Here is a 22992-nt window from a genome sequence, read left to right as displayed (position 1 = left end):
GCACCATGTTTCTCAGCTGGCCTGGGAGCGTACTGGGATTCCCCTGAATGAGCTGGCCCAAGTGACTGGGGAGAGGAAAGTCGGGGTTCTTCTGCTTAGGCTGCTGGCCCTGCGACTCAGTCCCAGAGTAGAAGGAAGATAACAGATGGATAAGTAATATTTTTGTTTTGAAAGAAATTAAATCATTTCACGCACTTTTGATGTGGAATCTACTATGATACTGTGGGAATTTCATATTTTTACTCGAATTTATCACAATGTGGGTTGGTATTTCATACCACATTCTAAAGTGACAAATTAACTAATTATTAATACTTTTCAATGTGCTGACATTGTTTCCTCAAACAAATAATATTTTATTTTTTCCTTTTCTATGTTGTACTTCCAGTCAAACAACTGATAAAATTTTTGTTACATCAGTTTTGCATTGAATAAAGCAAAGACCTACTTTCATTATTCTGAACTGTTGATTTTTGACCAAAGATCTGGACTGTGTAGTCTATTGCCCTTTAGAATGATATGAACTGCGTTCAGTTTGTATTGAGAAGGCTAAACACAAAAATCAATATAAATAAATCGTAAACTGAAATTATGACTTGGGAGGTTGCAGGTTTCTCATCAATCCCAGCCTCAAAGTCCAGTAGATAAAATATATCAACAAGATTCAGGGCTTGTTCTGGTTTGTGTTTCTAGTGGTCACTGAGCTAAACAAGTAGCAAATTATTCTGGTTTTCAGCTTGATAATCCCCAGATTTAAGAAATGGAACACATCGGATCACAACAGTGGATGTTTTCACTCCTAAGTGAAGAGTTGTTGTATTTTAATGTTACACAGCCATTTATCTCTATAAGCAATGTAATATGCATCCACTGTCCCTGTGGAAATGAAAAAAAGTGCTTTGAGTTTAGTTTCTAAAGAATAGCATTCTTTTGGATGTTCCAGAATTGTGTTTCCCACCCACCGGAGGAGTTTTCAGAGTAATACGTGGATGTCTTTGGTCGTTCCAGAAAAGCCGGCAAACAGAGGATTTTCTCACCATAGGTAGGCGACCTCTCAGTTTTTTTGGATTACGGACTGAAGGCTTGGAGGGGAAGGGGATGATTGTCACAGTCAGATAATGACATTCCTGAAACCCAGAGATGGCCTCCAGAGTCCTGTTTAAGCCACTGTTGCTGATCTGGAAATGTTTGTTTGGTAGATTATTGTAATAAAGGGAATCCTTTACATTTAGTGCGTGTTTGAGCAAATGCTGCTATATTAAGGAAGGAACCCGTTTTTCAAGGTATTTTGAAGGGGTTTTATTAATGCTCCAGTTGTAATCAGAAAATCTGATTTTGCCTTTAAGAAGTTGCCTAGGTTTCTCTTTTTCTCTTTTATTTTTCACCTTTTCCTATTTTGTATCTTTTTTTTTTTACTTTTAATTGAACTCAAAAGGGTTTCAGGTTTTACCAGAAGCAGCATCAGGAGCTGAATCTGTGCAACGTGCCTTCCTTCTGGCAAAGATTCACTGGCAGAAGTGAAGGCAATAAAAAGCAAAAAAGCAGTTATCGGATTTGAACATCCTGCTCCGCGATGTGAGTTAAACCGCCGCTGATGTTTGACGGATATTATTGGAGAAAATTCAGCCGAGTTAATTCTTTGTTGAAAGTGACTGTCATCATTCTTTTTTATCCGTCACCGTTATTGCAGGAAAGACAAACCCACTGACAGAGCGGCTTAAAGTAAAGCACACCAGCTTAACACATTATCACGTTTTTGACCTTTAACAATATCTGTGTTTAATAATGTTTTATGGTTTGTTGCGCAATTTCTACTGAAGAATCTCTGCATGATGTGTGAGTCAGGTCGGAGGTTTTAGTTGTGGATTCAGATACAATGTCTTAAAAAAGCTGCCACAAAATTCAGTGTATTGTATTTGGATTTTATATGGAAGCACAAAGTGAAGGAAAAAGAGCACATAATTTACAATAATAACAATAATAACAGCAAAAAAATCCAAACCACCTTTTTAAAAAGACCTCATTGGTGTCTAATTTAATCTCAGCACAAATCCAGATGTTCTGTGGAAGCCACAGAGAACACTGGTGAACAAACAACATCATAAAGACCAAGGAACACAGCGCTGCCACTGCGACGGGTCCAAGAAGATTATCTGGTCGAGAGTACAAATGACCTCAGCAGGACAATTACCGTGCAATGAACGTGCAGCCAGAGCTAAAATGCTGTGGTGGAGATCACTGTGTGTTTGAATGGCCCAGTCAAAGTCCACATGCAAATACCATCAAAAATATGTGGCAAGACTTGAAAATTGATGTTCATAGACACTCACTTTACAACCTGACAGAGCGTTAGGTATTTTTCCATGAGCGAAAACTTCAATATATGTGAAGCTATAAGCATGCCGGATTTTAGATTTTACATGTAAAAACTTTTGAAAAGTGGCAAAAATTTATAAAACTTAGTGCTAATCTCCTGGGGAAAAAAAATTCCCCATTGAAGTTTGTGGCTGTAACGTGACAAAGTGAGAAAAGTTAAGCAGACGTGAGGGAGAAGTTTCAACTTCTACATGTGAAAAAAACGTGAAAAAAATATTGAAACTGTAATTACAGGGCATGGTGGAGGTGAAAAATATTTACTGAGGGTGACTGGATACAAATGCACTGCATACATTCTATGTTTTTATTTGTAAAAAGTTAATAAAAACATGAATCCTTTTCCCTCTGCTCACTATTATGCGCTAAGTTTTGTTGGTCGATCTCATGAAATCAGTGATGTTTGAAAAAAAAAAATATGAAAAAGTGGAATTCACACTTTTGACAACTTCTATCTATCTAACATGGCTGCATTTATAAAGTTGTCCTCACTTCTAAAACTGGCAGATTTACACTTTATGCTTATTTTCTTCTTCCTATGACACTTCATCTCTGTGCGTAAATGCACATCCCTGGAGTTACTTATGCTGCTTGGTTTTCTACGGCCTGTCTTGTAAAAAGGAAGGCAGCCAGGCATGTAGCAGTCAGAACTCTCTCCAACTCGTCCCGCCTCAGCTTGAGGATTTATGGCCAAGTCATCGCTACCACTCCCCCACCCCCCTGCCTCCCCCTTCACACCCCCAACAGCCCCCTGAGGAAGAAGCTGAGAAGACACGGCTTGGGCCCTCGCTGAAACTCTGCACCCTCCTGCTTGACGCACCGCCACCTCATTTTGTCTCCTTTCAGAGTCCTGCAGGGCGACGCCACTGACATCCCCGTTTGACACCTAGACTCCAGTCACCTGAAGCTACAGCCCCCCCCCATCATCCTCTTTCATCTTTACACCCCACCTCCCTCCTTTCTCCTGACACCCCTCCACCCCCCACACCTCCTACACGTCAAAATTTGGTACCCAAATCAAAGGTAAGTCTGCATTGTTTGGGCTCAAACAGTACACCAGTGTCATGTAAGCTCCTTGAAGAGAACAGCTGCAGGTAATTCACATGGAGAGGATCCCGAGCTCTTTGTCACTGTTGTCTTGTGAGACTCGCTGAAGCCAGGCGTGGGCGTGAAGTTCTCTCTCCCATTAACGCTTCAGCCCTGTGGCCTGTGTGCTTGGCAGCTCTCTGCTCTGTAAACGAAACCAGAAGAAGATGCTCGCGGTTTGGACGCCACCACAGTCGGACCACATGCTGGTAGAGCTACAGGAGCGCAGTAGCTCCGACAAGTTCTGTGCGGTGGGCCAAAAGACACGGAGCTCTGTCGCACGCGGGCTTGTTTATGTTACAAAAGGCCAGATAGGAGGTTAAAAGGTCAGAAATTTGTTTTTGTTTTTAATCTATCAGTTTAAAAAAAAAGAACGGGAGGCGGGAGGAACAAAACCTGACAAACTTCAGTTTTTAGCTGGTTATTTTAGCAAATAATGAAAAGAAAAATAACATTTTGGTTAATTTTAAAATGCGATTGGGATGAAAAACATGCTTCAAAACCAAAAAATAAAATTAAAAACATAAATAACTTTTGAGCTTTCGCACACTTTCTTCTCTAAATGTCTTTATTTAATTGAAAAATAATAATATTTCAGGGGATCTTAAATGTTAAGTGGTGGCACACCATAGACAATCAAAGCACAACCTTAAACAGCCTTAAACAGTGCCTACGGTTGTATGAGAAAACTATTAATAGTTCAGGGAAAAAAACAGTCTGACTTTCCCTTAAAAGCATTTATTTAAAAACACAATTGGCATCATGTGTTGCCTCCTCGGTGAGCTGGTGAACCCTCACAGATTTATTTGCGTAACTTAAAAGGCAAAATATAATTTAGAATAATTCAGATGTTCCCAGAAGTAAAATGAATCCTTTTTATAACAACACGCTCCATAATGATAAATGGACCAGAGAGTGGAGGGGAAAAAGCACGGCAAACCTTTTCCGTTGCACTAGTATTTGAGGTTAAGATTCTTTGGACCGGGCCGGAGAACATTTTTCCACGCAGTCAACTGAAAGTTGCACCCTCAGAAAATGATCATTAGACCAAATAGACTGACAGTCTGATGCCTTAAAACTGTGAATTTTTATATTTTACTCACCACCAGATGGGATAGCCTCCGAGCACCCGTGAGCTGGACAACCACACACACAGCAAATATCCAATCAGATACAAATCCATGAGGTAAGCCTTGTCAAGTGTGTGTAAGTGGATCAATACACAGAACTTGCAATAGGCAGTGAAGAAGAGTTTCCAGGATGAAGAGCTTCTGGAGTAGCTTAATTGTTGAATGAAGGGGAAATTAAAATATTTGACAAAAAAAAAAAATTGAAAAAAAATTCTTCCTCCTGTTTTTCCCCCTCTCTTTCTTTGAGTCGGGCCAGGAAAGTGTGTCTGTCTCCAAGTAGTTAAGAGAATAAGTGTCTCTTACACTCATGCACACACTCCTACCCGTCCTCTCCTTCCCTCCCTCTCTCTGAGGTTCTTCCCTAAGGTAGATATCTTTTCCTCTCTCTCCCGACTTTTTTCTCCCTCAGGATGCCTCATCCACAGGCCCAATATTAAAGTGGAGGGCGGGCGGGGTGGAGATGTAGGTGGTGTTGGAGGGTGTGGGGTGGGAGGTGGAGGGGGAGGAGGGGGTGGATTGTAGGATGAGGTTTGGAGATGTCAGCTGGCAAGCCAATCACAGGAGATGGCCTTAGGTAACGAAAAAAATTATTATTCGTTCCCATCTGTCAATCACACGCCACCCCCTGGTAATGTGGAAGAGAAAGGATAGAGTGCAAAAAGAGAGCGAGAGGGAGGGAGGTACAGGGAGGGACAACATGAAAAAAAGGTAAAGTGGAGTTGTTGCTCAACTTGTTTAATCCGTAATCAGAAAAAAAAAAAATCCCCCTAAAAAGTGGCCGGAGGCAGGTGATGAGGACTTGGGAGGAAGCTTGGCAGTACCTGCTGACACACATGTTGACATTGATTTGTATTTTCTTTTTTTTTTGTTTTACAGAAGCTTGTGCTCTGACTAATTGATCCGGATATAACCACTGCACTCTTACGCACATATCCCGCTCCTGTGCAGACATACGGGGAATTTTCCAAACTGTTATCCTCCCAACCCGCCTGAAGAAGAGGGCATAAAAGGGGTCCACAATAAAGCCATAAAACGGCAGAGAGGTGGTTGGGCCAGGCACGCAGGGGTAATGTGCTCCAGCGGCCCAAAGGCGACACATTTTACATCAATACTATTGTCATTCTGATGGGCTGTGAGGCGAGCAGCCGTGGGACAGAGTGGGGGGGCGATGAGGAGGGAGGCAGAGGGTGAAGGAGGAGGGTGGGACACTTGAGATGATCTTAGCCTGAAGAGAACATGCAGGAGATAAACCCACAAGGAAACTGATCAGGACGAATGCAAACAAGATACCCAGACAAAGATCAAAGGAAGGCGGTTGTACTGATGAGTTATCTGGATTATCAAATCAGTCACAATGACTTGCATGCAGTGCCTCAACCGTGGTGGCTTTTTCACAGTTTGTCACATTACAGCCACAATCCTGAATAAAGTAATTTATTGGGGTTTTATGTGATGGTAATGCAACATTGTGAAATGATGATCTCAAAGGTTTACACAAATCATTATCTGAAATGTTGCGCAGCCATGTCTCTGCAGCAAAGTATAGTCCATGAAACTTGTTCAAGCAAAAAAGCTAAAAGCTCAGACTGAATAAAATGCATCTCTGAGCATAAATGTCAAGTCGTTCTTGAAACTCCAGAGACTGACCTGGCCATTATTTGATCCAAACCTTTTCTTTGCAGCTCTGTCTGAATTTCTACAGTTTTTGTCGTGTTTGAAGCTGAATCTGTCGCCCAGTCTCAAGACGTCGTCAATTTTTCACTCAGGATTGCCTTATACTTTGCTCCGTCCGTCTTTCTATCTGTTGACCAGTTTCCCTTTTCCCGTGGAGGAAAATATTCCTGTGTGATGCTGTTGCCACCACCACCACGCAGTCTTAATTTTATTCTGCACCATATTTTGTATGTTGGCCAAAAAGTTATTTGAACAATGTTGTTGTTTTTTTTGCCAGTCTTTTGTAAAATGCAGATGTGTGAAGTGCATGACTAACAGTAGTTGTCCTGTCAACAGATTGCCATATCTGAGCTGTGGATCTCTGCAGTTACATTGGGCCTCTTCATGAATAAGATTGACAGACATTGTGCCAGCCTTTCTAATATCTAATCATATTTGCAACAATTCAATGCAAAATGTTCAAAGCTTTGGATAATGTTTTATAATCCAGGTCTTCTTTAAACCTCTCCACAGCTTTATTCCTGGCCTGTGTTCCTCTTCATGATGCTGTTTGCTCTCTAATGTTGTCCAGCAAAACTGATGCCTTCACTGAACAGAGGGATTTATACTAAGAGTGAATTACACAAACATCTATTACTGACTAGTTCATTTCTGAAGAGAATTAATTTCATTATAGTTCATTCTGGGTGTCAGAATAAAAGGGCTGAATACAAATGCATACTATATTTTTTAGATTTTGATTCCACACCCCAGTTGTACTTCACAGCAGATCCATAATTTTAAGTTTAACAAAGACACAGAAAATGGTGCTTTACTGGACTGAATTGGCACATTGAGGCCTTTTACAGAGTTTACACAGTCACAGTTCAAATTATTATTATTATTTTTTATTTTTTTTTAAATATGAATGTTCAAATTCAGACAAAAGATTTCATACTGACTAGAGTTTGACCTTAAAAAATTCTAATACTTTTTGTTTTAAATAGCTTTGATTCCTAGTGTTTCCTAGTGTATCCACACATACAACTCATATATCAAATTGTACTTATTTTTGTCTTCTTTCACTCAGTGTTTCTTCCACTTTTATAGAAAAAACATTTTTTTTATTAAATCACCGCAGACAGAACTTACTTCTATTAGATTTTAGCTCAGAATTTCTGTCTCAAATGTGAAAGTTAAAAAGCTTTTAACTACCTTTATTAAATATTGTACGCAACTAAATATTTAAACATGTGGACAGCAACAAGGTTCTTTCATTAAGGGTTCAAGTTTCTTTTTCAATATGCCTGAAAGTTTTAGCACAGTGACTGCTTGTTTGAGAGTCGCTTTTTCCATTTCTGTATTTGATAGAATACTCCCTCCTTCTCCAGAAAAGGTGGGAATCACCATAGCAACCAGTGATTATAAGCACTTTTCAGGTTTCTGGTTCTCACATGACTCAGCAGGCTCTTCTTTCCCATCATGATCAATCACCAGATAAGCTTTAAATTCTCACTGTAGATATCATAATTTGATGTGTGTAAAATGTTCTAACAGTAATTTTATGGGCACATTAAATATTCTCTGAACATTTTCTAGTAGAAATTTATTGGTCCATAGACAGCTAAATGTTGTACATTTTTGTCCTTTCTTTTGAATAAATTCATAGATTTTAGTTTTTACTTTTTAAAACCTTTTTTGGCAATGCTTTATAGAGTCAAGTCAGGTTTATTTGTATAGAACATTTTTAGCAAAAATTAAAAAAAGAAATCAGTCATCAATTGTAAAACAAGAAATAAACAGCGTATTTTGTTAAATGGCATCATCAAAATCATCAAAAAAACAACAAATATTGATTATCAATCAATTAAATAACAAACCAGATTCTCCAACTAGGGTTGGTAAAGCATCTATTTATTGTTTATTGCCACCAAAATAATATGGCATTAGTTGTAAGCATCTTACAAAAACAATCTGAGATTTTTTTTTTTTTTTTTTAGATGAAAACCAAACAGAAAGACTGACACAATTTGGACTTGACAGACATATTTTAATTGATTTATGGAAAATCAGAGAACTTTATTTGATCAAACTTTTTGTAATCTTAAAGTGGTTATAATGGGAACTTTCCACTAGTTCTTTCTATTTTCAACACTGCAAAATCTAGCTCTGGCACCAATAAATAGTTTATTTCTTAGCAACAACTTTGAGTCAGGTCAGAGGAAAGAAAAGCTTTATGCTGAGCTTGGGTTGGTTCAATGGAGTCATCAAAATCTGGATATAGCTTAGGTTTTGTTGTAACTAATTTGTGATAAAAACAACAACAAAACTTTGAGTCCTGAGTGTCCATGCTAACAAACAGTTGCATTAAAATATCAGAAAATCACTGTCTCTAAATTCATCACGCAGCACAGACAATAATTAGGTCAAATCACAGTATGAGATGGTTGACCATTGGCTTTTTCATAACACCAGGTGGAGTTTACTCAACATAAAACATCAAAAGCAAATCTTGTTCTATTAATTAAAAGAGATATTAACAAGATATGTTTTTTATGTGAAGAAAAAATTGACCTGCAATAAGTTCAACTTCAGTGAGTCACTAGTTGGAATTTTTGTCCCACCAATGAATTTTAGCAGTGATGTGTTAAAGGTGTTTATTGCATGTAAACCTTCTCCCAACACCTTAACCAGAGCAGAATTGTGAACTGTGACTATGAACAGGACTTTTCCACTCCTTGGTGGAATTACTATCATTTTTTGGGTCATTGTCATGTAGCTGGTTCCAGTTGTACTTTAGATTTATTTATTTTACAGGATGACGCAAATATTTCTCTGTAATACCCAGTAGAACCTATGGTGGCTTTTCTTTATGATGTGAGCTGGATAAGTCCTGTTGCAGCAAAGCACCACGAAAGCATGACACTTCCACTATTATGCTTTGCAATGCTGTGTGTTTGGTTTATATAAAAAGATTTTAACTGTTCTGGTGACCCATTTTTTCTAGAAATCCTGGTCTTTGGCTACATTTTGTCTGGCAAACTTCAATCTATTCTTCATGGATTTTTTTAGAGAGCAAAGCTTTCCTCCTTGCACATCCACTTATAAAGCTATACTTGTGGAGTCGCTCTCTGATTGGACAGACAAGACACTTTTATATCACAGTTGTAAAAGCCCGCTGTAAGTTCTGTGGTAATGTTCTAGTATTTTTAGGGACTAATTTTTGCATTTTGCGTTTACTGTAAGGGTGAGTTTGTTTGGCCAACCAGACCTAGGCATGTAGACAATGTTTGGGATGTACTCCACCTGCTCATTATTTTTCACTCAATTAAATGACTCATGTAAAATTCCTTAAACAAGCCAGCCACTCTATTATCACTCAACAGACACATAAGCTGCTACTATCTACAAGTAGTAGTAGATAGTGGCAGTTTTTTGATTCTCACAGTGGTGTTCAGTCTTACTTCAATGAATATAACAAACTGTCTGAAGTTTAAAAAAAAAAAGCAGAATAAATATGTTTACCAAATTTTTTTACTTCTGTGTGCAATTTTAACCATTTAAGGGGGACATTTTATTTCTAGACAGGTTAAATATTTTTAAAGTTATCATTAAATATTCATATGTCATAGTATTGTTTTTAAAAACAGACTTTTATAAATTGTTTCAGCAATTTCTCATTATCAACAAGTTATCATGCAGCTTCTCCTTTAATACTTCAGGAAAACAGCTCAGGTCTCTCTGTTGTGGTGCCAAAGGGCCTCTGTCCTTCTGATGGCAACCTGTGGAACCTTAGCTACGCGAACTAAGAGGGTCGCTCAGCAGGAGCAGGGTGTATGCTTTCCGCAGAATAGATTGTGTGTCTATTGCAGGGAAAGAGCCCAGTGACCATAGCTTAGAAGTCAGTAGTTGGGTCCCTCCCTAACCCCATCAGCCGCCCACTTGGTGTTTCATTTCCCTGTAACAAAGAAGTTTGGGAAACGGGCACTGACTGAGTAGCCTTCGACCTACCGCCTGTTTCTGTAAAAGTGGGGGGTAAATTTGGCAGAAACAGATAGACGTCCTGGTGTAACACATATAAAGCTCCCTCTAACTAGCTGCGACGGGAGTATTCTCCTTTATAACCAATCGTTTTTCACCCGCTCAAGTCAACATGTGGTATTGTCAATGCGGTGCTGACAATGAGGCATGTCTGTTTGTAATTATGAATGCTGTTGTGTGTTACAGCATCGTCAGAAATGTGCAGAGCTCAGCTTTGGGTGACAGCTGCTGTGTGGGAACGACAGACAGTGATTTGAGGGCCAAGGGTAGGTTCGGAGAATGTCAGTGGTCTTATTTATGAGTACAGGCGAAGGAATCAGTCTGCGGTCTGAATCCGAACAGCATTGAGACCACATTTCCCAGGTCGAGGCTGCAAGTGCAACCCAAAAATGCCAGGAAAGGCAGCAGCAACTGAGCCCCATGTCGCTGGAAACGAACAGCACTTGTGGTGAGGTTTTTTAGAAATATCTGCAAAAGAAGACCACAGTCTGTGAGAAGGGGGGAGGCAAACACTGGGGTCCCCTACCGTGCTGGTTTCTAGGGTGACCTGAGAAAGGCCATAACCAGGTCCGGCTCTTTCTTAGGCCTAATCAGCGTATTACCACAAAGAAGGACATGTGTTAAGCCCCCCACCTCTCTACCAATCCTACTCAATCCGAATAGCATGGCTGGACACAGGCAGCCAATAAAACCAGGATTAGGAGGGTATTTAAACACACTGAGGCTGTTGCGAGAAAGTTTCTGAACATACCCAATCCCGCCCTTTTCATCAGTCCCCTCTGTCTGTCTTTCTTTCCATCTTTCACTATATTTTACTCTTTTCCTTCCTCTTTTCAGTGCTCTCATCGTGTAAGATTCTCACACAAAGGAGCATCCAGGAATTACTCATTTTGTTGGAGTAGCTCAGCAAATTCCCAGTACCTCTTGTTCACCTCCCTCCTTTATGCTTCGGATCCTGTGCTTTGTACGTTTGTGATAAAGAATTGTGCTAAATCTCAATGACAATTTTGCGAGTTTGACTAAGTTTGAGGAAGAAACGTGCTTGTCTATGGATTTTAAAGTGGATTCAGCCATGAGCCAGAGTCATGGTTGATTCATGTTGCTTCCATCTGTTGAGCAATTCTCAGTAATTAATGCCTGATGACGGTAGTGAAGGTCAATCTGGCAATGTATTCTGTCTGTAGGATGTAAATTGTGTTTATTGTTGTGACTGTATTGAGATTTGGAAGTGATACGCCACTCGGCGGTTAGGAGACCCATCTCCTGGAAATGGAACACTGTTAAAGATAACACAAATGCCTTTGTCTGGACTTTTTAGGACAGATGACAAGAGTTCAGCCCCCAAATAAATCTTTTTCATTAGAGCAGCAAACACTCCATCTCTCCATAGTTTGAGTCGCCGTGTGAGCCGCTCGACATAATGCCCAAACCTGCAGCAGTCTTCGGCCGGACACTGGGGCTGCCTAATTAAAGGGCACTTAAGCTCTACAATGTGTGGCCGTGCAAGCTGGAGTTGGTGGGGGTCCCTCCCCTCACCCGTCGGGGACTCATAAACAAGGGAGTCCAGGACAGAGTGAGATAAGAGGGCTATGTGCCAGGGACTTTGTTCACACAAGATGAAGAGTCAACAGCCTCCCCATCTCTCACCCCTCTTTTAGCCATCCCCCCTAATAACCAGCTTCTTCAGAGAAGCTGTGAACACAATGCCATCCCACTCCCCTCTTCTTGCTCTCAATCACCACGGGGACAATGAGGGGACCCCCCGCCACCTCATCTTCACCATCCTTCTGCCCCTCCCCTACCCCCAAACAGACACTTCTTTTATTGAAATTCTTTGGTGTTCTAATCCTCAGCTTCCTCCGGGGCCAATAATGGACTCCCTGCATCAGCCTTTTCCAGTGAGGCTATCATCTTAGCCTGTCTGGGTCACAAGTCCACCTCTACTGGAGAGAAATCCCCTCCAAGTGTCATTTCTGTCACAAACAGTGTAGAAATCCCCAGCACCATTGACTGACACATTAAACGAAAAAACAAACTGCCAAATAGTTCTGCATTTAGGTAAACTTTCTTCCAGCATTGATTGGTTACAATTTTACCAAGATGCTTCACATTTTTGTGCACTAATGCCTACAGTAAAACATAATCAAATTTTCTTAAATTTTCTTTTTTTTAAAGTTTATAGAATTTTTTGTTCTTTACTCAACATTGTTGCTACTGTATATTTTTACTATTTAGATTAAAATATCATACAAAATATATGGTACTAAAGAACAGCAGTTTTATTTTGGACTTGATGCTCATTATATGTATTTTAGTTTTTCATGACTGTTAAAATACATTCAATATAAACACACAAGACATATAAGATAATAACTGTAAGTTTTTCAAATTTTAAAATAAAAAAAGAGGCTTTTTTACAATAGTTTCTCTCAACAAGCAAGAATTACAGAGAAACAATTGCAGTGTGGGAAAACAGGCAGGGATGAAGATCATGATCAGATCTGCGGGCTATTGGTGACATCTGCTGGTCCCCTGCAGTCAGAGTCCTGGGATGGTGATGGCAAAGAAAATCTGAAGTATTTTTGGATATCAAAAGTAAAATACACTGCTGGAATGAAATTTTTCTGATATTTACATACAGTTACAGCTATACAGACTTGAATCCAGCAGATTATCTGCAGTAAAATTCAAACTGGTTAAAATGCTTTTCATCTAAGAACACCTAGAAGCCTGCAGATTTGATAAAATAATAAACAGGTGGCAGCAGCAGGGGTAGAATTGTTCTTTACACAGTCCTTATCCATCTTAGCCTAATTTTGGTTTGATAGATAATAACAGTATGAAATCTTTTCAGGTCAATAAAAAAACTTTATTAATACATAAATTAAATGTTGTAGCTAATGTTATAAAATTTTCTTGAAAGAGTTGTTGTAGATGCTGATGGCTGTGTTAAATTAATGTCTCCTGTAGCAGTCTATATTTCAGCATATTTGAAGAAGCCTCCTCTGAAAGAAGGCACTGCTGTTATTGTGTGTTTTTGCACATTTTCGGTTAGATTTATAAATTTTGTGTCTTGAATATAGAACATCTTAGAAATGAGAAAAAGTGAACTTTAAGAGAAATTAGTTGTTAAATGTTTAAGTCTCATTTGAAGCAGAGTTGTTTAGTTGTTCGACCAGCGTCTTAGAACAATAGTTGCAAGTGAAAATTCTGTCTTTTAGGCAAATAGCAATATTTTAGCATCAACTGCATCAACAAGACTCACTAGTTGTTGAATGTTATTCTCCTCTTCATGTGTATTTTAACATTTCCAAAAATTATTTCCTTGTTCCATTGCCAATAATGACTTCATACCACTGTCATCTGGGGCTCACATTTACTAGTGCTCTAAGTTTACATAGCTTACCAGTCTAACACACCTGAGGCGGTGTGAACATAAGAGATGGTTCTCTGTCAGCCAGTCAAACCTGTTTGATGCCACTCAACTCAGGGGGTACTCTTAGAGCAGGTATCGCGTAACATTGGATGCAAGCAGAACATTTAGCATTCAGTTTAGCATTTAGGCCTCAGGCTACTGTGGGCCTAAATTATCATTTGGACTTATCTTTGAATCTTGTTCTTTGATATTGGGACCAGAGGATCAAGCCTGTCGGTCATTTTAAAAAAAAACATTTTTTTACCTCCAGCAAGGTCCTCTCTCACATTAGCGACATAAGGAACAAAGGGTGCCTTACTCCAACAAAGCACCAATCAAGAACTTAATTCCCTGACAAATATTGTCATCCTAACTTAGTTCACTCAGTATTTTGTTAAATTTGCACAGAAGGTATATTCTGAGACGAAATGTGATACTTTGTATCTGTTACACTGGGTGGATTGTGGTAACTAAACAAAGTATTTCTAAAGCATAAAATACAATCTTAAATAATCTGAGGTTCAGCTTTAAAATGTTTTGAGAACCTTGCAGCTATTACTTTAAATGTAAAGGGGAATGGAAACTTCTTCAATGCACACCTCATCAACATGTTGAAATGGACATTTAGAATAGAAAGACATCATATGATGTACATTTTTAGTCGTGTTTGTTATTTGTTGATGTTTGGTCACACTCAGTCATCTGTCTCTCTTAGATCTTGTACAAAAAGGCTACCTCCCAATCCACCCAACAGCCCTACCCCACCCTGAACCTCTTCCTCACAGCTCCACCGGACTAGCGGCAGCAGCATTTGGGAAGCATCTGGTGGAACCTCTGCTTAGCTTGTCACACAAACCACAGCACACTTAAGAACAGTTGTGAACGGCATCAATGCACAGCATGGAAAAGCATTGTTGTGATGATGTGCTGAAAGGAGAGTGTTGGAAAGGTTAGGAGGATCTTAAAGAGACAGAGGCCAATTTCAAGGCACCAGATATGGCTACGATGTAAAGTCAAATTTGTTTTTGATATATACATCATTTTCAAAACAACTCCAGGTAACATAGTTACCCAATTATGCTATAAAAAGGCACTATATGGGACTGAAAAATTGCACAATACCCCTTCTTTAATAGGTCAAGTTGTTCCAGTGTGTATTTGGTGCCGCTCCAGTGGGATGAGAACACGTAGAGAAAATTTGTTGAAAGATTAACCTGGTGATGCTTCATTGTTTATTGATATACCACTATATGATATATACTGTTGCAACAGCAGTTCAAGATATCATCAAAGGTTCTCCGTAAGCCTTTTTGCATTATACTACTTACTCAATTCATGTATATCCACTCATTCATGTAACCATCCACCCCATTATGTATTTGTATATTTATTTGTATATTCATCTCTGTAGAAATATCACTTTTAAACTAAAAGTTTGACAACGGAAATGTGAGGAGTCTTGGGTTAGAAACTGCATGAATGAAGCAGGAACACTACATCCATGTGTTGTGGAATGGAATACTAGAACTGCAGCTCTCTCTCAAAAACTAGAGTTGAAAAAAAAAAACATTTAGGAAGCTCAGAAATGGTTGTTTCTTTTTACACACACACACACAAAAATCACACAAAGTTCTCTACATAAAAATAATACAATTTGTCTGCCCTGAACGCCACTCATTTTTCCTAATCCCACCTCTCTTGGATTACGTGAAGGGGGCGTCGTCCACGGCGACTCACCGTACCAAACGCTCATTGCTCGACTCTCCCCACGTGACACAAGCCAACCAACCGCTGCAAAATGCGATGAGCGAAGCCTCCGCGAAGACATGCGTCCGTGAGAGTGAATGTATCAGTGACGGGCTCTTTGTGGACTGTGCCGTGTTGTCAGCAGCTGGCGTGGTGGAGGACGGTGTGGAAGCGGAGCATCGCTGATCTGCGCCTCCCTGAGCGGATGGTTCCACTCTGAGCGGTCGTGTGGAGCTCAGGGAGAGCAGGAAAGAGACAGTTGGAAGCACCCGGACCTCTCCCGGTTACATAACTGAGCTTATAGATTACACAGAACCAGTGATAACGGACTGTTGCCCCCGACCAGGTCGGAGTTCAACCACTTTCTCCACCCGGTAAGTGGAAACTCACTGAACTGAAGAGAAATCGGCTCATCTTCCCTCTAGCCGAATTGGCTTGGAGGACATTCAGTCTGAGGTAATTCAGTTTGCAGGTAAGTAAGTTTGAAAGCATGCTGGGATGCGGCTGTTCACTGACGGCAGTGAGTTATTTTTCTCTCTCTAAGGACTTTATCTCGCCTCTAAAGGTAACTTTTTGAAATAACAACCAAAACTTTGACATGTGTTACTCTTCAAGCTGTTTTTCCGTTACTGAGAATGTTATTATGGTCTGGCAGACGCGTTTTTCATTCATTTTTTGTATTGTAAACATCTTCAGGCCCCTTGAACTTTTTCACAATATGCCATAATTCAGTCACAAACTTAAGTGTATTTGATTGAATGTAAGTCATCTGCAGCCTCTAACAGGTTTTCTTTACCACTGTCTATAACTTGACTCAATCCATAATCTCATAGACACTGACCAGCTGTTATGTCCCTAGTGAAAACAACAACAACAACAACAACGGAAAAGATCCCCATGCATGATGGTGCAGTCGCCGTGCTTCATAGTGGAGATGGTGTATTCAGAATGGGATACAGTGTTAGTTTTTGCGAAAGTTGAACGTTGACGTTGAAAGCTTTGTTTTGTAACTTAACTCAACTTTAAGCTTCTCTATTTCCTCCCTGACCTGTCCATGGTCTTAATGATGCCCTTTCTCTGAAAACAAAACCTGCTGAGGCCTTTTAGACGACAACTGGATTTGTACTTCCTGCGGTACAAATTACACCTAGTGATTTATGAATTAGGTGTTACTTCTGAAGGCAACAAATCAGATTATGTTTCGGAGTATTAGATAAAGGTTGCTAAATACAAATACATGTCATACTTTTCAAACTTTGATATTATTCATTTCACTAATTCAGTCAACTTCAATACTTTGTCATGAAACGCTCGGCTAGAATCCACGACAGTTGTAGGTTTAATGTTTTCACTTGAAGTCAGAGTTTGTAATCTCTTTTATTAGATGGGTCAGCCAAAAATGTTCTTCAAAACAAATATCAATTAAGTGATTCAGCTAGACTTTCAAATGATACCAGCATTTTATATTTTAGCAAAAAAATCAAAAATATGGAGTAACTGGTGCTTATAAGACCGTAAACTAAAATGGAATAAATTAAGATGAATGCTCAGAATATGTATAAGATCATAAGTATTCCAAAGTACTAATGTCTAGGTAAACTGTAAGTACATTTGTGACTGAACTAGGTTTGGTTTCAACCAAATGCAAATGTGGAGACGGATTGTTTCACAGCCCCAGGCTACGACCAGATAACCCTGTTCTCCTTTACTTCTCTGTCTTATGCCTGGAATGACTAATAAATCTTACATTTACAAAGAGAGTCACTGAAAAATTGAACGTTTAGGCAGAAGATTAACTAGTCATGCTCTGCTGTCCATGCAGTCACTGCTTTAATGATGGTCTTCAATAAATTTTTATATAAAACTTAATTTATTTTATTAATTCCAAAAGTGGAACCCATTTGTTCATTTCAAGAGTTTTTTTAAAGTTTTTAGTTTAGATGCCTTCATTTAAAAGGTAAAAAAGAGTAAATGATTTTTTTGTCCTTGACCAACAAATCAAAAGAAAAGCAGTTTTTCATGTAATATACTTCCTGATTATGAGTTAAACTCGAAAAGGTGTTGCCAGAAATTTAACCCCAGATTGGCAGAATTTCATTTTCTTTTCTTTGGTGATTCATGAAAACCAAATGTTTTGTAATGCATGGTTTACATAGGGCTGTGCAGTACATCGCAAATCTTTTTTCATCGCATCAAAAGGGGCATAATAATTAATATTGAATGGACTATTGGGAATAAAATCATCACCAATTAACAGATTTCGAGTGTCATGAGTTCATACTTTACTCATCAATTCACCCTGTTGGACAGTGTTTCCCTGCAGCTGTGTAGGACAAAAACATTAAGATGTCTAATGAGACTATGAGTCATTGTCCTGTGATCTTTCAATCAACAAGGATTGTTAAATAATTACCTTCTGCAACCAAGAAAAAGTCATAGCCGTGAACATTTGGACGTTTGTTTATATTGTATCAGATAATTCCAGCGACATCAGTGCATGCCACCATGAACGTGGGCACGGCGCACAGCGAGGTGAACCCTAACACCCGGGTGATGAACAGCAGGGGCATCTGGCTGTCTTACATCCTGGGCATCGGCTTGCTTCACATCATCCTGCTCAGCATCCCCTTCGTCAGCGTCCCGGTCGTCTGGACCCTCACCAACCTCATCCACAATCTGGTGAGAGGAATTCCCGCAGGCTTTACTTCCATTATATGGCTTTGACATTTTGTGAGTGAGATGTGTCAGCGAAGGATCGATGCAGAACAGTTGTGATTTTTTTTCTAAAAAGCGTTTGTTTGGTGGTTCAAATTAAGACAGTGATTACAATGAACATTTCATGTTCAGAGGTGGTGTTCTCACCTTGCACAAACTTGTTTTTAAGTTTAAACTTTGAGAAAAAGCCAAATTTCCCAGTTTTCTCCTATTAATATCTCTGTTTTGCTGGTTGTTGTGCGTTCGTTGCAGTGCATGTACCTCCTGCTTCATACGGTTAAAGGGACTCCCTTTGAGACCCCGGATCAGGGCAAGGCTCGCCTCCTGACCCACTGGGAGCAGATGGACTATGGCGTACAGTTCACCGCTTCACGAAAGTTCCTCACAATCACGCCCATTGTGCTGTAAGTGACGCACCCATTCTCCCCTCATCGGTGAGGTTCCCGTGATCCGTTTTCTTTCCTTTTCTGCTCTCTGTTGCCTTTACTAATGCGAAGTGGGCCAGTAGATTACGATGGTTACTCACCGCATCCACAAACTGACAGAGGACTTGGGTTTTCCGCAGGTGCACCCATAAGTGCTTTCCTGGCTTTTTCTTCCTTCGTTATCATGAGAGTTCAGTTTACAGGAGGCACTTTGGTTTCCTGGGTTGGATTTGCAGCCTCAGCAAGAATACTGTAATGAGAGCAGCTCTGCAGGTGTACACTGTGCTTCTGTACACATTTGTCGTCTCATTTTGCAGTCAGCGCCAACAGGAAATAGTTTGTCAGCGCGGGAACGAAACAGCACTGCAGGATGTCGTAAGTCTTTAGAGGCCTTAAATGTGTCGCTGTTCCCAAGACAACAGCTCAGAGCATTTTCAATTCTCACTAAGTGTTGCCTGGTTAATTAAAAGTGAAATTAAGCTATAAATGAAATCACGAATGAGGTATAGAAATGTACTTTGTGTCATTAAAATGTCACATCAGGTAACAAGATGACTAAAAAAAAAGCTGCTTGGTTGGTACTAAATGTGCTGCGGCAGATGGAGCCACATTATAGTTTACAAATAGCTGTATTAGAAAAGACCAAAACTTCATAAATATGAAAGGGCAAAGGGACAAAATGACCTGCACCCGTCAGTTTTGTTACTCTGTATTTTGAGGAGACTACTTCCATTATGTTTTCGTAATTTATTATTTACAAATGTAGCTGTGGTGTGGATATGGATATAAATACATTGGATCAAAATGTGGCTGATGCAAATTGTCATCTTTTTTATGTTGATGATAGTCATTCATTGCTTTGCATTGTTTCTTGAACTGTCCATGAAGCACTTAGAAGCTGCTTTTAATGTCTTTCAGGATAACATACTTAAACTGAAGCTTGTTCTGAATGCATTTAAGACAAAGCTTCTGATTTTAAGCAACTCTAAAATTAGATCACATATATTCTTGCTGTGGCTACCCTGGATGGAAGGGACATGGAGATGATCAGTTCCTATAAATACTTAGGTATGTTAATGGAAGACGTTCTCAATTATTGAGATGAATATGAATAAAACTAGATTTGTATTAATGCAGTAAGCTGTGCTTTATTTTAATGTAAAAAAAAGTGACTTGTTGCTGCCACTTTTTTTTTTATCTGTGTTAAACTATAATGATCTTTTGTATATTTGTGCTTCTTTCCAGTGTCTTCATTAGATCGATACAGGTTATCATTCTGCCCTGAGATTTATAGCAAAATGCAACATCTTGACCCACATGCTCAAAAAAAGCACAAAAGATCACCAGGCAATAGTCGTTGCGTTCCAATAATCAGCTCTTGGTTTCTGCTCCAAATGTCTGCTCCAAACTTGGAAAAGAGGCGTTTGCCTGCCAGGTCCCGCAACATGGAACACTCTGCAGAATGTCTTGTATCATAACAGTTTAAGTTCCCTGGGGAAGTTTAAAGCTTGATCGACAGATTGATGGTTTTAGATGTGGCTTCTTAAATTGTCAGCCTTTAATTCTGTCTGCTGTAACATTTGAAACTGTGTCCATTGCTTTTCCTAGCCATTAGGTTAATGGTTAGTTAGCTCAGCTTCACACAGACAGCCACCTGAACTGCCAGTTCTTTGGAAGCTATGACTAACAAAGAAAATCCCCTTCTATCGTAACATGTGGTAATTTAACACTTGCACATCCATACTGAACTGTAGTATTGCTGTTCTAGCCTTTTACTATTATTTGTTATTTGTCTGAGTTATTTCTCAATATTTTGTTTTGTTTTATTATCATGATTCATTAGTTGGTTGATTTGATCAGTTTGCTTATTTTTCATTTTTGTCTTTTTAGAAAAAAAATGCTTTGTAAAAATTGCTCTGTAAAATCTCTACATTAGGCTAGTGTTGTGAGAACCGTAAGACTGAATGTTGGTTGTGTAATAATTTCTGATATTCAATTCAATAGTACTTTATTGATCCCAAAGAGAAATTTAATGTTGTTATAACTCCTTAATTGAAGTGGTTCCCTGACTTGTTATTTTAACTAAGATAAATTTCATCTTTATTATTGGTTTTGTTAAAAAATAAATGATTAATTATTAATCATTACATAAAGCAAATTTTGTTGCCAATCCAAAAATTAGGATTTTTGGAATGATAATCTGGATTCACATTTGAATGAAATGGCAGGACGGTTGGCCATTCTTGCTGCAAAATCCTCCAATGTGAGTGAATCACATTTTTATGCTAAAAAGGCTATAGCGAATTGCAATAAAATCAATTAATATGCATCTAATGATTCTGAAGTATAATCTGAAAACAGCATGAAATGTCACCCAAAAAACGGACCGTTTTTTACTGTTTTCTTGCAGATCTGGCCAACACTTCAGCTTTTAAGCACAGAAAAGGGTCAACTTCTACTAAAGAAAAAACATAAATCTGTGATGTTGAACATGTTCCTGACGACTCCTTGAACTCAGATTCTCCATCTCCTTTCTCCGTTTCTCTTTTTGCTTCAGGTATATATTAACCAGCTTCTACACAAAGTACGACAGAGTCCATTTTGTGGTCAACACCGTGTCTTTGCTCACGGTGCTCATTCCCAAACTGCCGCAGCTGCACGGCGTTCGGATCTTTGGGATTAACAAGTACTGACAACATGGAAGAAGAAGAGATGGAGGTTTACGGTCCCCCTTGGACCGCTCAGAGCACACAGTGTAATGAGCCTCTGATGAGGACCTTCCGCACCTTATTCTGTTGAGGAGCTCCATAAAGGAAACCTACTGAGGATGCTGCCATGGTTCCCGATCAGCAAGACTCCGAGAAGAAAGCACAAGCGGACCGCGTCATTTTTGCAACAAACTGTGGTTCATCCTCATGGTTTACAAACACTTTATATTTTATTTAAAGATGAATTTCTGACATTTCTGAAGACTCTGCTGGCACAAAGAGGCAGTTTTAAAGTTAATTTTTGTTTAATGACACACTACTGTATTTATTCAGCCTCGCTCAAGGCTGCAGCTTCGTCTCTTTTGAGGTTTACGGCTTCAGTTGAGAGCAACAATTCTACACTGACGTGGTGAGGAACTGGCAAACTGCTGGAGAGGCGAGACACAGGAAACCACCTAGTTATATTTGGCTCTGCACTGCTCTGCTCTGCTCTGCGCGGGGTCAAGACCGGGAAGTTGAGCAGCTTTTATTTTTATCTGGCCGTTTCCATATTTGGAAAATACTTGTCCTGGTTTGTCCTGTATGCAAAGTGTTCTGGCACAGAATGCGTGAGCCGTCTCGGACAGACCAGCAGACCACAATCTCAGTTAAGAGATAAGATTTTATTAAAATACCAACAAGGGCACACATTTACACGATAGAGGTACTTGCTTCAGCTGGCTCCTGTTGGTAGATCAGTCGAATGTAATCCAATTACAAAATGCCACAAATTATTCAAGATGTTTTTCTTATTTACTTAGGAGATGCACAGATTAAAATTCCTCTGAATTATGATATTAGGTTGTCTCATCTTTATATCTGTGTATCTTGTGCAAAAAAAATAGCCGGATTTCTTTGATGTTTCTATTCAATCCATGTTTTAGATCCAATTAAGCTCGAATTTGGCAAGTTAGCATCACTAGCAAGGCACTGAGGTGTACCAAGGTTTAAAAAATCTGAGGTTTTCACTGCAAACCCAACCCCAGCGGCTTGGTGCCCACTGCTGGTAAGCTGGCTGAAAAAAGGCTCCTCCTACACCTCGTCTTTGCATTCGAGAAAGACTAAATTGTCCTCTCAGAAAAATTTGGTTGCAACAACTAAAGTCATAGAATAACGATTAAATAAGCATCGCTATAGCTATGTCAATACGATTCTGCCATACGATTTTGTTTAAGATAACTGTATGAACACCATGAACCTGTGCCATTACAGTCATGCTTATTATACTGTGAGAAACTCATGCCGACCCACGCCTATCACCAGCTGATCTTATTTTAGCTGTACATTTGTGACAGTAAATATAAAGTGTTGATAATGATGAAATAAGCCCTCACATAACACCGTAAAGAAACAACAGCTATAATGCTGTAAATATTCTGTGTACCAGACAGGGGAGCAAATATTCAATTGCCTGTCCAGCTATACAAACTAAGTTAGTCACATTAAAGGAACGGTCAGGTTTGGATACAACTTGGTCCACATGCAGTGCTGGGTACTGAAATGATTGCAGTTGCACGGAGTTACCAGACGTGCACACATGATATTCAAAAGCACATAGAAAGATCCCGACTGAAGCTGCTTCATGAGTCAAACTGTGTGTTACAGTGGGTCCTTTATGCTGAAGGACTTTGTTTGGGGTGGAGATGGGGGGATTATTCCCT

General features: G+C 39.4%; 2 protein-coding genes across 3 annotated transcripts in view; one reads left to right on the top strand and one right to left on the bottom strand.

Moving 5' to 3' along the window:
• Nucleotides 1-4877, bottom strand: part of wnt3 (Wnt family member 3) — a 32291-nt gene extending 27414 nt beyond the window's left edge. Inside the window, exon 1 of the mRNA XM_005794738.3 lies at nucleotides 4563-4877. Within this exon, the coding sequence (XP_005794795.3) occupies nucleotides 4563-4642 (80 nt within the window). The 5' untranslated portion in view covers nucleotides 4643-4877. The remainder of the gene's footprint in view (nucleotides 1-4562) is intronic.
• Nucleotides 4878-15505: 10628 nt separating this feature from the next.
• LOC102217224 (ORM1-like protein 3) lies at nucleotides 15506-22525 on the top strand. Of its 2 annotated transcripts, none has more exons than XM_005794737.2 (4): nucleotides 15506-15818; nucleotides 17920-18123; nucleotides 18412-18563; nucleotides 21142-22525. In XM_005794737.2, exons 2-4 carry the CDS (start codon nucleotides 17950-17952, stop codon nucleotides 21275-21277), a joined length of 462 nt encoding a protein of 153 aa, XP_005794794.1. In that variant the 5' UTR covers nucleotides 15506-15818; nucleotides 17920-17949; the 3' UTR covers nucleotides 21278-22525. The 2 variants fall into 2 exon arrangements, with proteins under 2 accessions (XP_005794794.1, XP_023196074.1); XM_023340306.1 differs by having other exon boundaries at nucleotides 15816-15900.
• Nucleotides 22526-22992: the final 467 nt, after the last annotated feature.

Source organism: Xiphophorus maculatus, chromosome 10 (genome assembly GCF_002775205.1).
Source record: "Xiphophorus maculatus strain JP 163 A chromosome 10, X_maculatus-5.0-male, whole genome shotgun sequence".
NCBI lineage: Eukaryota > Metazoa > Chordata > Actinopteri > Cyprinodontiformes > Poeciliidae > Xiphophorus > Xiphophorus maculatus.
Note: the sequence above shows the minus strand (reverse complement) of the source record. Positions and strands in the feature narration are given on the sequence as shown.